This window comes from Heptranchias perlo, chromosome 39 (assembly GCF_035084215.1).
Source record: "Heptranchias perlo isolate sHepPer1 chromosome 39, sHepPer1.hap1, whole genome shotgun sequence".
Taxonomy (NCBI): Eukaryota; Metazoa; Chordata; class Chondrichthyes; order Hexanchiformes; family Hexanchidae; genus Heptranchias; species Heptranchias perlo.
Window position 1 is genome coordinate 2,059,260 of NC_090363.1, and position 14,204 is coordinate 2,073,463.

Below are 14,204 nucleotides of genomic sequence, written 5' to 3' on the forward strand. Positions count from 1 at the left end.
GCCAGAACATTTTACACTCTTTCATCCCAAACAATCATTCCAAATCTTAATTTTATACCGTGACACGTTCTTCCGCGTTTTACTTGCAGCAACATCTACACAAAATAAGAATTCCGTTTCAGTAATTCGGACAGTTGGTGATTAATTCACAATATTATCACAGCAGATGGGCTCCGGCGAGGGTCACTTGCAGGGAGTGACCATGGGAAGATCCCCGGTCAGAGAGGCGTTTTTTTTGGGTTTTCAATCAGCGCCTGTTTCAGACCCGCTATGTGCGGCTGTGGCGCTAATCCTGGACAGGAATTTCAGGCCAACAGCTCGCCATTCTGCCTCAAGATGGAAGATGTTATTTTCTGAGATTCCCTGAGTTACAGGCGCGCACTGACCAGAAACTGAGTTACAGTCGGTAATGTTTATTACACAGAAACACCCGGGAGGAAATACAATCAGCAACTGAGATTCGAGATACAATGATGGGAAAAGACACTTTAGTGTTCGGCAGATTGTCAGCGGAGCTGAGTTCTCCCCGCCGGCATTCAGTCCCGGACTGAAGATGGGAAATGTAGGGGGTGATTTTAACCCCCAAGAACGGACGGGTTGGGGCGGGTGGGAGTTGAAAATAGTTGGTTTTTTGGGTCGCACTGCAAAATTTTCGGACTTTGCATTCCCAGTGGGAAGCCTGGACTTTTACACACCCAAGTTAAACCCGGAAATAAAGCCGGGTTGTGGTCACGACCCAAAAAACAACTGTTTTCAACTCCCACCCGCCCCCAACCCACCTGTCCTTGGGGGTTAAAATCACCCCCGTAGTCTCTCAGTGAAAGTGTGGAGATGGGACGTGTTATCCGCCCTCACGGTCCAGGTACATCCCGATCTTCCGGGGATCCACACTCGGGGTGAGGGGGGGGGGGCGGAGTCCATGAGAAGGAGGTGAGGGCAAAATAGCCCATTGCCAGGTAACGACCAGACAGCCCATTATCCGGCCTCAGGTATCTGGTCGATTCTCCCTTTCCTGTGGCCGCTCCCACACCCCCACACAGTCGTATTCTCAGCCTCCATCTCCCAGTAGTGTCTCCCTGATGTGAATCCCTCCGATCCCAGGACAAAGGCCCAGGAATCAAACCTCTCCGGGGTGTCAGGCAGCGGCTGGTCTTGGTCTCCAAGTCTCACACTGTTCCGGTCCTCAGACACGATGAGCCGGGGATGGGCTGTGTTTGGATTCAGAGTCAGGGAGGCTGGAGCTGGGGGAAAGTTAAAATAACTCAGTCAGTGATTTAGTTTCTTGCGGTGATTTATTCAAACTCTGAGTGACTTCCTTTTCTAAGAATGAATAATTAATTTTCCTCAGTATTTAACAGCGAGGCTAACAAGGTGCACATGACATTAGAAGACGAGATCAAATAAGATATAAAGACATTTAAGATAGAAGAGGGGGATTTAAGTGATAAAGAATAAAACCTTTAGTTGGGATGGATTACCTCCGCACCTATCAAAAGAAATTACAGAAGATAAGCAGAGGCACTATTACACGTATATAAAAAATCACTAGTAAAGGGAATAGTGCCAGAGGACTGGCGGACAGTTAATGTGATTCTTATATTTAAAACGGGAAATAGAATAAGTCCGGGGAACTATCGACCGATTATCTTAACGTCGGTAATAGGAAAGATTATCGCATCTTTACTCGAAGATGTAATTGAAAAACATCTAGAAACTGAAGATATAATAAAGAATGGTCAGCACGGATTTCAAAAGGTCATTGCTTGACCAACATTATTGAATTATTTGAAGAAGTAACAGAAAGAGTAGACAAAGGTAATGCAATAGATTTAATATATTTAGATTTTCAAAACTCCCTCAGTACTACACCTTGGATTATGTCCTCAAGTCTCTGAAGTGGGGCATGAACCCACAACCTTCTGACTCAACTGTGCTATCACAGAGCCAAGACAAACACATTAACACTATCACAGAGCCAAGACTAACACATTAACACTATCACAGAGCCAAGACTACCACATTACAAACCAGATAAACTCTTTCCTGTATTTTTCTTAAATCACTGCAGATTTCTAGAGGCAATCAAGGAGAGAGCTCTCCATGTCCCATGTTCCACTGTGAGAGCTAGAACCACTTCCATATGCATTCCCTTATCTACCACTTTAGTTACCTGCTCAAAAAATTCAACCAGGTTCATTAGACATGATTTACCCTTTACAAATCCATGCTGGCTCTCTCTGATCAGTTCTTATTTGTCAATGTGCTCAGTGGGATGAAGCCTAAAAAGGATGGGATTACTGGACTGCCTGCCAGTGAATACAGGACAATCCATTTCAATAAATGGACCGGAAATCAGGCCGACTTTCTTATAGGCGGACACTCCGATCCAACCGATTTGCCATCATTCACTGAACCCAAGTGATCCACGAGTTAAAATATATTTATTCCTTCAGAGAGCTTCCTGTTTTATTATATATCATAAAGGGATTGTAAAGAAAAAAATGACAACACGCTATTCGCTTCATTTGAAACTGTCACAGTAAAGAGTGATTAAATTTCACTCACTACATGTTACATCTACATGCTGCCCCTCGGTGACATCACCCGAAAACACGACGTCAGATTCCACATGTACGCTGATGACACCCAGCTCTACCTCACCACCACCTCCCTCGACCCCTCCACTGTCTCTCATTTGTCGCACTGCTTGTCCGACATCCAGTACTGGATGAACAAAAATTCCTTCCAACTAAATATTGGGAAGACCGAAGCCATTGTCTTCAGTCCCCGCCACAAACTCCATTCCCTCACCACCGACTCCATCCCTCTCCCTGCCCACTGTCTGAGGCTGAACCAGACCGTTTGCAACCTTGGCATCCTATTTGACCCTGAGATGAACTTCTAACCCCATATTCGCTCCATCACCAAGACCGCCTACTTCCACCTCTGTAACATCGCCCGTCTCCGCCCGGCCTCAGCTGCTGCTGAAACCCTCATCCGTGCCTTTCTTACCTCTAGCCTCGACTATTCCAATGCTCTCCTGGCCGGCCTCCCATCTTCCACCTCCCTTAAACTTGAGTCATCCAAAACTCTGCTGCCCGAATCCTAACTCGTACCAAGTCCCGTTCACCCATCACCCCCTGTGCTCGCTGACCTACATTGGCTCCCGGTCCGGGAACGCCTCAATTTTAAAATTCTCACCCTTGTTTTCAAATCCCTCCATGACCCTCGCCCCCTCCCTATCTCTGTAACCTCCTCCAGCCCTACCACCCTCCGAGATCTCTGCCTCCTCCAATTCTGGCCTCTTGCGCATCCCTGATTTTAATCACTCCACCATTGGCGGCCGTGCCTTCAGCTGCCTGGGCCCTAAGCTCTGGAATTCCCTCCCTTAACCTCTCCGCCTCTCTCTCCTCCTTTAAGATGCTCCTTAAAACCTACCTCTTTGACCAAGCTTTCGGTCACCTGTCCTAATATTATGTGGTTCGGTGTCAAATTTTGTCTGATTTACGCTCCTGTGAAGCGCCTTGGGATGTTTTACTACTGTAAACAATTTTACAACACCAAGTTATAGTCCAGCAATTTTATTTTAAATTCACAAGCTTTCGGAGGCTTCCTCCTTCGTCAGGTGAACGATGAAGGCTTCCTCCTTCACCTGACGAAGGAGGAAGCCTCCGAAAGCTTGTGAATTTAAAATAAAATTGCTGGACTATAACTTGGTGTTGTAAAATTGTTTACAATTGTCAACCCCAGTCCATCACCGGCATCTCCACATCATGTTTTACTACGTTAAAGGTGCTATATAAATGCAAGTTGTTGTTGAAAACAGTAAAATAAGCATTTTTTGAATTAAGGATTGGTCTGCAGACAGAATCTGCACTGGCAATGCAAGGGTTACTGAAATGATTGTGTACATATATATATATATTTAAAACCCTCAGGAAGGCGTGGCCCCGTGTCTCCGTCAGGTTTATCCTTCGCAATATCAGCTCTAGTCTGACTCATCCGATACAATTGTATACACACTGAAACTGGGAGGGGGAACTCGGTTAACCTCAGACAGGAAATCCCTTGTCTGCTGCCGATTACATTCCCTGGCAACAGCGCTCCCTGAATCTGGAAACACGGCTCAGAAAACACACACACATCACACACACTATTTGTATCATGATGTGGAGATGTCGGTGATGGACTGGGGTGGACAAATGTAAGGAATCTTACAACACCAGGTTATAGTCCAACAATTTTATTTTAAAATCACAAGCTTTCGGAGATTATCCCCTTCGTCAGGTGGACTATTTGTATCAAACCTCCCCGTGTGTGTAAATACACCGGAAGGTTTAAAGGAATCTTGCAGCGATCTAGAGAGAGATAACATGCTGGACCTGCCTTGCGCTGGTTACATTGTGACATCTGATCGGTTACATTGTAACAGGAGATCGGTTACATTGTAACAGCAGATCGGTTACATTGTAATAGCTGATCAGTTACACTGTCGCATCTGATCGGTTACATTGTAACAGCTGATCAGTTACAAGATGTTAATTACAACCTTTCTCACTGTTCGCATGCACTGAGTACTGCAGATTGATGCTGATTTCCTGTTGCCATTTCTCAGTGAAGTTTTGATTGCAGGAAGTTTCTTTTTTAATAATAAAGCCCAGATCGGAACTGAAGCATCAGCTTTGGGTGTGAGACCGGCTGGACCGACTCAGCGCACACAGACGGAAACCGAAGGCAGCTCTCCCCGCCCACCATCTCTCTCTCTCTGCCCCCCAGAGGAAGTGTTTCTCCCGTCGACATGGCTTCCAAGCACCAGGCCGAGAGCTTCACCGAGGAACTCATCTGCCCCGTCTGCCTGGAGCTCTTCAGCGACCCGGTGACTCTGGAGTGCGGTCACAACTTCTGCCGGGGCTGCATCGGGCGCTGCTGGGAGGGACGCGACACCAACTCGTGCCCCGAGTGCCGGGAGGTTTTCCCGCAGCGGAGCATTCAGGTCAACCGGGTGCTGGCTAACCTGGCCGAGAAGGCCCGGAGGTTCAGCCTGAACCCCGGGGACAGGGAGGCCAAGCGGTACTGCGAGGAACACGAGGAGGAGCTGAAACTCTTCTGCGCGACCGACAGCGAGCTCATCTGCCACATCTGCAGGGACGGGCGGAACCACCGCAGCCACAGCTTCATGCCCATAAAGGAAGCGGTGGAGAGCTACAGGGTGAGTGGGACCTGCGACTGGGGGCCCCCTCCTCCACTTCCTCCCTCCTCCTCCTCCTCCAGTTGTGTCAGTAAGTTTTTGGAAAGAGAACCCCCACTTTTCACCCCTCTTGCCCCCAAGGTGCAGATTCATGCCGGGGTACCAGTGTCACAGTCCAAGTGGCCGTCCTTCGTTCGTGAGCCCAGAGAGGGAGTGGTGACAGGCTATTCGACCATGTAAACATCACTGTACTGGCTGGATTCTGTCCTCTATACAGACAGTGAGTGGTGACAGGCTATTCGACCATGTAATCATCACTGTACTGGCTGGATTCTGTCCTCTATACAGACAGTGAGTGGTGACAGGCTATTCGACCATGTAAACATCACTGTACTGGCTGGATTCTGTCCTCTATACAGACAGTGAGTGGTGACAGGCTATTCGACCATGTAATCATCACTGTACTGGCTGGATTCTGTCCTCTATACAGACAGTGAGTGGTGACAGGCTATTCGACCATGTAATCATCACTGTACTGGCTGGATTCTGTCCTCTATACAGACAGTGAGTGGTGACAGGCTATTCGACCATGTAAACATCACTGTCACTGTGCGGGCTGGATTCTGGCCTCTATACAGACAATGAGTGGTGACAGGCTATTCGACCATGTAAACATCACTGTACTGGCTGGATTCTGTCCTCTATGGAGACAGTGAGTGGTGACAGGCTATTCGACCATGTAAACATCACTGTACCGGCTGGATTCTGTCCTCTATAGAGACAGTGAGTGGTGACAGGCTATTCGACCATGTAAACATCACTGTACCGGCTGGATTCTGTCTTCTATACAGACAGTGAATGGTGACAGGCTATTCGACCATGTAAACATCACTGTCACTGTGCGGGCTGGATTCTGGCCTCTATACTGAAATGCACTTCTGGCAGGAGTCACTGAATGATGATCAGGAGTGGGAACCCTGGCTGGTTACTCCCTCTGCCCCATCCTGGGGTGTTGAGGCGAAAAGTAAAGTCCCTACCCCCTACTCTAGCTGAGATCCATTAACTCAGACTATAAGGAAAGGATTAATCAGAGTAACAGCAGATGTCTGCTACTGAATTGGAGTGATTTTATACTGTAGTGATGTTAACTCTTAACCTTTGTTTGTTAAGTGGGGAGTTCAGAATCTTAAATTGTAATGTCTTAAACTAGTTCAATTGTACAGCTACACAGCGATTCTAAGATGGTGACCACTGAACTTCATTATAGGAGAAACTGAAGGTTACTTTGGATTCGTTGAGCAAGGAGAAGGAGGCTGCAGTCGAAGCTGAGCTTAAACAGAAGCACAACATTTCAGAACTGAAAGTAAGTTCTGTCTGTGCAGATTGTCCAGGGTCTCGGTTCATTAGGAAAGAAATAATTTGCATTTATATAGCGCCTTTCACAACCTCAGGACATCCTAAAGCGCTTTCCAACCAATGAAGTACTTTTGAAGTGTAGTCACTGTTGTAATGTAGGGAAACGCGGCAGCCAATTGGCACAATAGAGTCATGGAATCTTTTATATCCATCTGAGAGGGTAGATGGGGCCTCAGTTTAACATCTCACCTGAAAGATGGCACCTCCGACAGTGCAGCACTCCCTCAGTACTGCCCCTCCGACAGTGCGGCGTTCCCTCAGTACTGCCCCTCCGACAGTGCGGCGATCCCTCAGTACTGCCCCTCCGACAGTGCGGCGATCCCTCAGTACTGCCCCTCCGACAGTGCGGCGTTCCCTCAGTACTGCCCCTCCGACAGTGCGGCGTTCCCTCAGTACTGCCCCTCCGACAGTGCGGCGTTCCCTCAGTACTGCCCCTCCGACAGTGCGGCGTTCCCTCAGTACTGCCCCTCCGACAGTGCGGCGTTCCCTCAGTACTGCCCCTCCGACAGTGCGGCGTTCCCTCAGTACTGCCCCTCCGACAGTGCGGCGTTCCCTCAGTACTGACCCTCCGACAGTGCGGCGTTCCCTCAGTACTGACCCTCCGACAGTGCGGCGATCCCTCAGTACTGCCCCTCCGACAGTGCGGCGTTCCCTCAGTACTGACCCTCCGACAGTGCGGCGTTCCCTCAGTACTGACCCTCCGACAGTGCGGCGTTCCCTCAGTACTGACCCTCCGACAGTGCGGCGTTCCCTCAGTACTGACCCTCCGACAGTGCGGCGTTCCCTCAGTACTGACCCTCCGACAGTGCGGCGTTCCCTCAGTACTGACCCTCCGACAGTGCGGCGTTCCCTCAGTAATGCACTGGGCAGTTTTCCTCCTTTTGTTTTAAATTACTATTCTGGTTTTTAAGATTCGTGTTTCATTTTTTAGAAACAGGCGAGCAGTCTGCAGACTCACATCACGTCTCAGTTTGCTAAAATGCACCAGGTTCTCAAAGATAGAGAAGAGAATTTGATCCGGGAGCTCCGGGAACAGGAAGAGTGGATCTTACAGAGAATGGAGAAAAATCTTCGGGGGATTCAGGAGAATTTAGCTGCCTTACAGCAAAAGCTATCCAAGTTACAGTTAAGAATGGATCAGCAAGATACATTCACCTTCCTAAAAGTAAGTGAGACTGCCTTTAATTCAATGATACTGCATGTAGTCGGAGAAATATAGGTAAAAGACAAGCCTCACTCACTGGGTGGAATTTACTGCATCAGCTTTGGGTGTAAGACTGGAATGCACATTAGGAATTCTCCACTCATAGAATCATAGAAGGTTACAGCATGGAAGGAGGCCATTCAGCCCATCTAGTCCGCACCGGCACTATGCAAGAGCAATCCAGCTAGTCCCACTGCCCCGTCCTATCCCTGTAGCCCTGCACATTTTTTGTTTCAAGTACTTATCCAGTTCCCTTTTTAAGGCCATGATTGAATCTGCCTCCACCACCCCCTCGGGCAGTGCATTCCAGATCCTAACCACTCGCTGTGTAAAAAAGTTTTTCCTCATGTCACCTTTGGAAACTCCAACCCATAATTTTCTGACCATTTATCTTTGTGACTCTCCGTTCTTACGATTCTGGCCTCTTTCCCCTCCCGCCCCACTTTCGCCCCACCATTGGCAGCTGTGCTTTAAGCCACCTGGGTTCTGAGCTCTGGAACTCCCTCCCTAAACCTCTCCGTCTCCTTGTCCCCCTTTTAAAACCCTCCTTAAAACCCACTTCTTCAGCCAAGCATTTGGCCGCTCTTCTTTGGCCGGGTATCCATTTCTTTTCTTCGGATTGTGCCTCCATAAAGCAGCAGAATTCCTGACGTACGCTCCCACCCCGTCCCAGGAACGCTAGAGCAGAATATCTCCCTCCACTGGGCAGAGCTCTCGGAAACCCTACGCACAGAGCGGGCAGCCTGTGGTAAAACGGTGGGTGCACCGCCTGGAATTTCCCAGTCAGCCACCCGAGGACCCACCGGCAAAAACTTTGGTACTCGCGCAGCAAATGGTGGAAATTCCCGACTTTCCTTCCGGGATGTTGCACTGTGACGGATCACGTGCCCTATTAATGACCGAGTTTCCCTCCGTTCCTTTCATTTGTTGTTGTATTTTTAAAATCATCTTTTTAACGTTCAGGTTTAAACCGTCAGGGGACTGTGACGCGGTATTAGTTGTGTGGGAGAGAAAGAACTTCCATTAATGCCTCTCCTTTCACCCCTCCCCGGGACGTCCCAAAGCACTTTACAGCCAGTGAAGTACCTTTGAAGTGTTGTCACTGTTGTAATGTAGGAAACACAGCAGCCAATTTGTGCACAGCAAGATCCCACAAACAGCAATGAGCTAAATGACCGGACAATCAGGTTTTTGGAGGTGTTGATTGAGGGAGAACTATTGGCCAGGACACCGGGGAGAACTCACCGTGCTTCTTTGAATGTAGCCTGGGGATCTTATACGTCCACCTGAGAGGGGCAGACGGGGTTTGATGTCTCCTCTGAAAGACAGTACCCCCGGCAATGCCGCCCTCTCAGTGCGGCACCAAAGGGTATTGACTAGTTGACCCCCCCCCGTGACATTGCTCCAGGATAGAGGGCTGACTCGTCCTCTCCTGGCAGCATGTTAGTGTTTCAGCTGCTCCGTTCTAGTTTGTGTGTCTGCTTTAAGCTCCCTTCATTTGAACTGTGTCACTCTGCACAGCCTCCTCCAGCAGCGGCGCTGAATTTATTTACTCTGTGATAAAGTCAGTAACATTCTGTGCTGTAGGTCCGGTGTTTAATTTTAACACTGTGTCTGTACTGTGAGCTCAGGCCTGTCTTTGGTTTGTTTTTAGGAGGAGACGTGTCGGAAGAGGAGGTAAGAGCAACACTTGGTTTTTTCCTCTCCCCTCCCCTAAGGTCACCGTAGTCAAACAAAGTAACAGCAAATGTTAATGAGTTACCGAGTCGAATGTTTGCTGTTTGTAGGAGGAGCGAGGAGTATCATTTTGTTTCATTGGTCCATGTGGAACTGCCCCTGGGAGTTTTCAAAGGACCTTTACAATACGCAGCGTGGAAAGAGATGCTCGAGATCGTCAGCCCAGGTAAAACCAACAGGAGCTTGTGTTTGTTTACAGTCAGATCAACGGCAGGGTGTTGGGGCTGCTTTGTATTTAAAACATGTGAATGGGGCGTCCATATCTCAGGCAGTAAAAGCACTGGTCCTGGTTTAGAATGGAGTCTTACCAGGAAAGTCCCAGGTTACAATTTATGCTGAGTTAGCTGTTCTCGGCTGGCTGGTGTTAGGGGTTTCACTATCATAGAATCATAGAATGATACAGCACAGAAGGAGGCCATTCAGCCCATCGTGCCTGTGCTGGCTCTTTGAAAGAGCTATCCAATTCGTCCCACTCCCCTTCTCTTTCCCCGTAGCCCTGCAAATTTTTCCCCTTCAAGTATTTATCCAATTCCCTTTTGAAAGTTATTATTGAATCTGCTTCCACCGCCCTTTCAGGCAGCACATTCCAGATCATAACTCCGTGTGTAAAAAACATTCTCCTCATCTCCCCTCTGGTTCTTTTGCCGATCACCTTAAATCTGTGTCCTCTGGTTACCAACCCTCCTGCCACTGGAAACAGTTTCTCCTTATTTACTCTATCAAAACCCCCTCATGATTTTGAACACCTCGATCAAATCTCCCCTTAACCTTCTCTGCTCTAAGGAGAACAACGATGGGCCCCGCATCCCCTGGGATAGTGAGGGGGAGAATAATCAGCCACTACTGATTACAGTTCAATGACGAGACCACTCCCTTCCCCCCAAACCCCCCCCCCCCAATCCTCTCCCGGAAAGGGTACGTGTGCAGATGTCAGGTGTAGACAGGATTGGGCTTGGCTGTGGTGTTGACCACAACCTTCCATTACTCACCATCAACACATGAAGAATGACACCCTTGGGTGTGTAACCAGAGGGTGGTGATGCCTAGGAAGCTGGCATTGTCCTGATCTGTAGGGGTGAGGTCCACACAAGGCGGAGCATTGACCACAGAGGGAATAATTTTAAAAAATTAATTCTGGGGATGTGGGCGTCGCTGGCGAGGCCGGCATTGATTGCCCATCCCTAATTGCCCCTTGAGAAGGTGGTGGTGAGTCACCTTGAACCGCTGCAGTCCGTGTGGTGAAGGTTCTCCCACAGTGCCGTTAGGGAGGGAGTTCCAAGAATTTGACTCACCGACGATGAAGGAACGGCCGATATATTTCCAAGTCGGGATGGTGTGTGACTCAGAGGGGGAAGTGGGAGGTGTTGATGCCCACTTAAAAATCGAGTAGATTGGGAGATGGGATCTGCTGTTTACAGCCACAATTTTTACCCTCCTCAGCTCCAGCCGCTCTGACTCTGGATCCCAGCACAGCCCAACCTAACCTCATCCTGTCCGAGGACCGGACCAGCGTGAAACTCGGAGACAAGCGACAGGATCTCCCCGACACCCCGGAGAGGTTCGACTCCTGCGTCTGCGTCCTGGGCTTCGATGGATTTACGATGGGGAGACACTACTGGGAGGTGGAGGTGGGGAACAAGACTGCCTGGGACGTGGGAGTGGCCCGAGAGTCTGTCAGCAGGAAAGGGCTGATCGCGTCAACACCAGAGACTGGATACTGGACAGTGATACTGAGGAACAGGAACGAATATTGGGCAGTTACCTCACCCCTTACCCGCCTCCCGCTGAGTGTGAAGCCCCGGAAGATCGGGGTGTACCTGGACTATGAGGGCGGACAGGTGTCGTTTTACAATGCGGACAACATGTCCCACCTGCACACATTCACCCACACTTTTGCTGAGAAACTCTATCCTTTCTTCAGTCCCTATTTGAATGAGGGAGGTAGGAATGCTGAACCTTTGAGAATCTGCCCCATTAAACGCTTGTAAGAAACCGCTAAGTCTCTGCTTGCCTGATTTTCAGTTCTGAGGATCTGTTTTTGATTCCCTTCGGTTCTCATTTGTCTCCCGCTGTAACAAACGATCCCAATTGTCAGTCAGTCTGTAACTGTACACACTTCAGATCACCCAGCAGGTCTGATTCCAGGACTGAGCCGTTGCTGCTCTGAACACTTTATTCTAATCCATTGTGTACGTGTGTGTGTGTGTGTGTGGTGAAACACTGCAAAGTAGCAGTGCCTCTTGGTGCTAGAATTTAGGGCAGAAATTATGGTTACTGATGGGATTGAGGGTGGAGGTGATGGGAGAACTGAGATCAACAGATTTTTGTTGGGTATCAAGGGATATGGAGCAAAAGCAGGTAAATGGAGTTGAGGTGCAGATCAGACACGATCGAACAGAATGGTGGAACAGATTGGAGGGGCTGAATGACGAACTCCCATTCGTATTTTCCCAGAACAGTGCCTCCTGTTGATGAGTGGAAGAACTCCCCTTTTATGGGATAGAGGGCATGTCCGATGGTTAATGGGAGAACACTGCTTATTTATGGGATAGAGGGAGAGTGAACAGGAGAATGGTGTCTCCTGTTACTGGGATAGAGAAGGGCAGGAGTGATAGTGAACGAGAGAATAGGAAAGAAAGGTAGGTCTGAAATCAGGAAGTTGTTCTCGCAAAGAGTAGAACTGACCTCTGGGTGGGATTGTGGAGATAAAGGTCCTGGAACAGTTTAACCGGGGACGGTCAGGTCGTGCTGGACCGCACCAAATGGCCGCCTTGGGTCTATTCAGCTCAGCAGATTCGAGTGGTTATTTACCCACTAAGGCAGCAGGGGAAGTTCTAGAATCTGTTCCTAAGATGGGCAGAAGCCCTGACCGGTATATCCCGGTTCATTCATTACCGGCTGAATAATCTGCTCAGTTTCATTTACCGTTTCGGGGTTTCTCGTGCACAGGAAAGGTGGGCTAAACCGTATAAAATCACTGGTTAGGCCTCAGCTGGACACCACACGTTAGGAAGGATGTCGAGGTCTTGGAGAGGGTACAGAGTATTTACTAGAATGGTACCAAGGCTGAGGGACTTCAGTTATGTGGAGCAAATGTTGAGGAGAGATTTAATAGAGGTAACCAAAGTTATGAGGGGTTTTAAAAAGAGTAAATAAGGGAAACACTTTCCAGTGGCGCGAGGGTCAGTAACCAGAGGACACAGATTTAAGATAATTGGCAAAAGAACCAGAGGCAAGATAAGAAATATTTTTACACAGTTATGATCTGGAGTGTGCTGCCTGAAAGGGAAGTAGATTCAATAGTAACTTTCACAAGGGAATTGGATATATCCTTGAAGGGGAAAAATTTGCAGGGATATGGAGAGCGAAGGAGAGTTGGATTAATTGGATAGCTCTTAGAGTAGGCTCAGGCATGATTGGCTGAATGGCCTCCTGTGCTGTATGATTCCATGAACTCAGTCTAATCACAATTAACAGAGGACTTCAGCCCAATTGGACAGAATGCTCTACAAATGAATCCACAAATCAGAACACTGACTGAAAAATTGATTTACAAACTTTATTTACATCAGTCTGAACAGTGTCAATATTTTTAGCCTGTTATTGTAATATACCTGTGTACAGTCACACTGCAGCTCAACCTGCTACCGGTCTGACTGTATCCGTGGAGTGGACAGTACAGTCAGTAGAGATGAGTTATACTACCAACTGCAGGCTGTGCCATCAGCGACAAAGCAGCTCCTGTACACAGCTATGTGGGGCTCCGGTCCCCTGGATGGCTTTTTCTAATCTGAGTGTAGTAGATGGGCCTGTCCTTTAACATTGAAAGTTCGGTTTAAAAGGTTATGGGAACATTCTTTCCCGATATGCAAAGTTATACTAGTGCTGGTGTGAACTCACACTGGTGTGCAAGGGCCTCCTAAGCATTAGTGGGGACAAGGTAGCCAAAGATGTGCTCACCCAAAACCACTGATGTGTCAGTGTACTGGCCCCACTCTATAATCTGAGTGAGACTGTCTCACAGCTACAAGGACATGTACACAAAGTTCCCTATTACTGTCATTCCATGTTTACTGATATAAAGATCCTTCATGAGATTCACCAGGGGCCTCATTGTAAAAATGGGAGAGCCAAGAGCAAGAAGGGAACTCGAGCAGAACTTCTTCACCCAAAGGGTAGTAAGGGTGTGGATGAATTAGTGGGAGAGGCGACTGCAGCTGGCAATAGAAATGGGTCTCAGAAACCATTTAGTGTTGAGAAAATTGCAGGATATGGTGAGAAGGTGGGTAAGTGGGATTTATATTAAAGAGCAGATGGGCCAATTGGATTTGAGTTTCCTGTAAACCCTTGGGGAACAAATCATGCCTGAGGTACAAACTCAATACCCATTAAAGGTAACGACATTCTAATCTCTACCTGTCCGTGCCATTCATTGAAACAAAGTCAGCCTCAAACTATCACTTTTCCAATTTAGAATTATACCTTGTATGCAGATGAGGCCCGTCAGGATGTCTGGTGTAAGTGATGGTAGAAGTTCCCAGGCATGTCAACACTTCACTCCAATTTATTGCATGTAGCACAAGTTGCTGGCCAAAGATGGCAATTTGGTATGAAACAGTCCCACAGGCAGTGAAAGTGTGACAGTGAGTGTGGATGAAT

General features: G+C 48.2%; 1 protein-coding gene and 1 long non-coding RNA gene across 2 annotated transcripts; one reads left to right on the plus strand and one right to left on the minus strand.

Moving 5' to 3' along the window:
- Positions 1-397: 397 nt before the first annotated feature.
- On the minus strand, positions 398-5,172 carry LOC137305070 (uncharacterized). Its single transcript, XR_010958663.1, has 2 exons — positions 4,550-5,172; positions 398-1,241 (listed from the first exon to the last, which is right to left on the minus strand). It is a non-coding gene; the product is annotated as an uncharacterized lncRNA (long non-coding RNA).
- Positions 4,707-11,539, plus strand: LOC137305069 (nuclear factor 7, brain-like). Its single transcript, XM_067973846.1, has 6 exons — positions 4,707-5,209; positions 6,456-6,551; positions 7,536-7,769; positions 9,463-9,485; positions 9,596-9,711; positions 10,986-11,539. The coding sequence occupies exons 1-6, from the start codon at positions 4,799-4,801 to the stop codon at positions 11,531-11,533; spliced, it is 1,428 nt and encodes a 475-aa protein (XP_067829947.1). The 5' UTR covers positions 4,707-4,798; the 3' UTR covers positions 11,534-11,539.
- The last annotated feature ends 2,665 nt before the right edge of the window (positions 11,540-14,204 follow it).

Coding starts and splice junctions, on each gene's coding strand:
- LOC137305069 (XM_067973846.1), top strand. CDS start 4,799: ATGGCTTCCAAGCACCAGGCCGAGAGCTTCACCGAGGAACTCATCTGC. Junction 5,210..6,455: donor AAGCGGTGGAGAGCTACAGG/GTGAGTGGGACC, acceptor ACTTCATTATAG/GAGAAACTGAAGGTTACTTT. Junction 7,770..9,462: donor ATACATTCACCTTCCTAAAA/GTAAGTGAGACT, acceptor GTTTGTTTTTAG/GAGGAGACGTGTCGGAAGAG.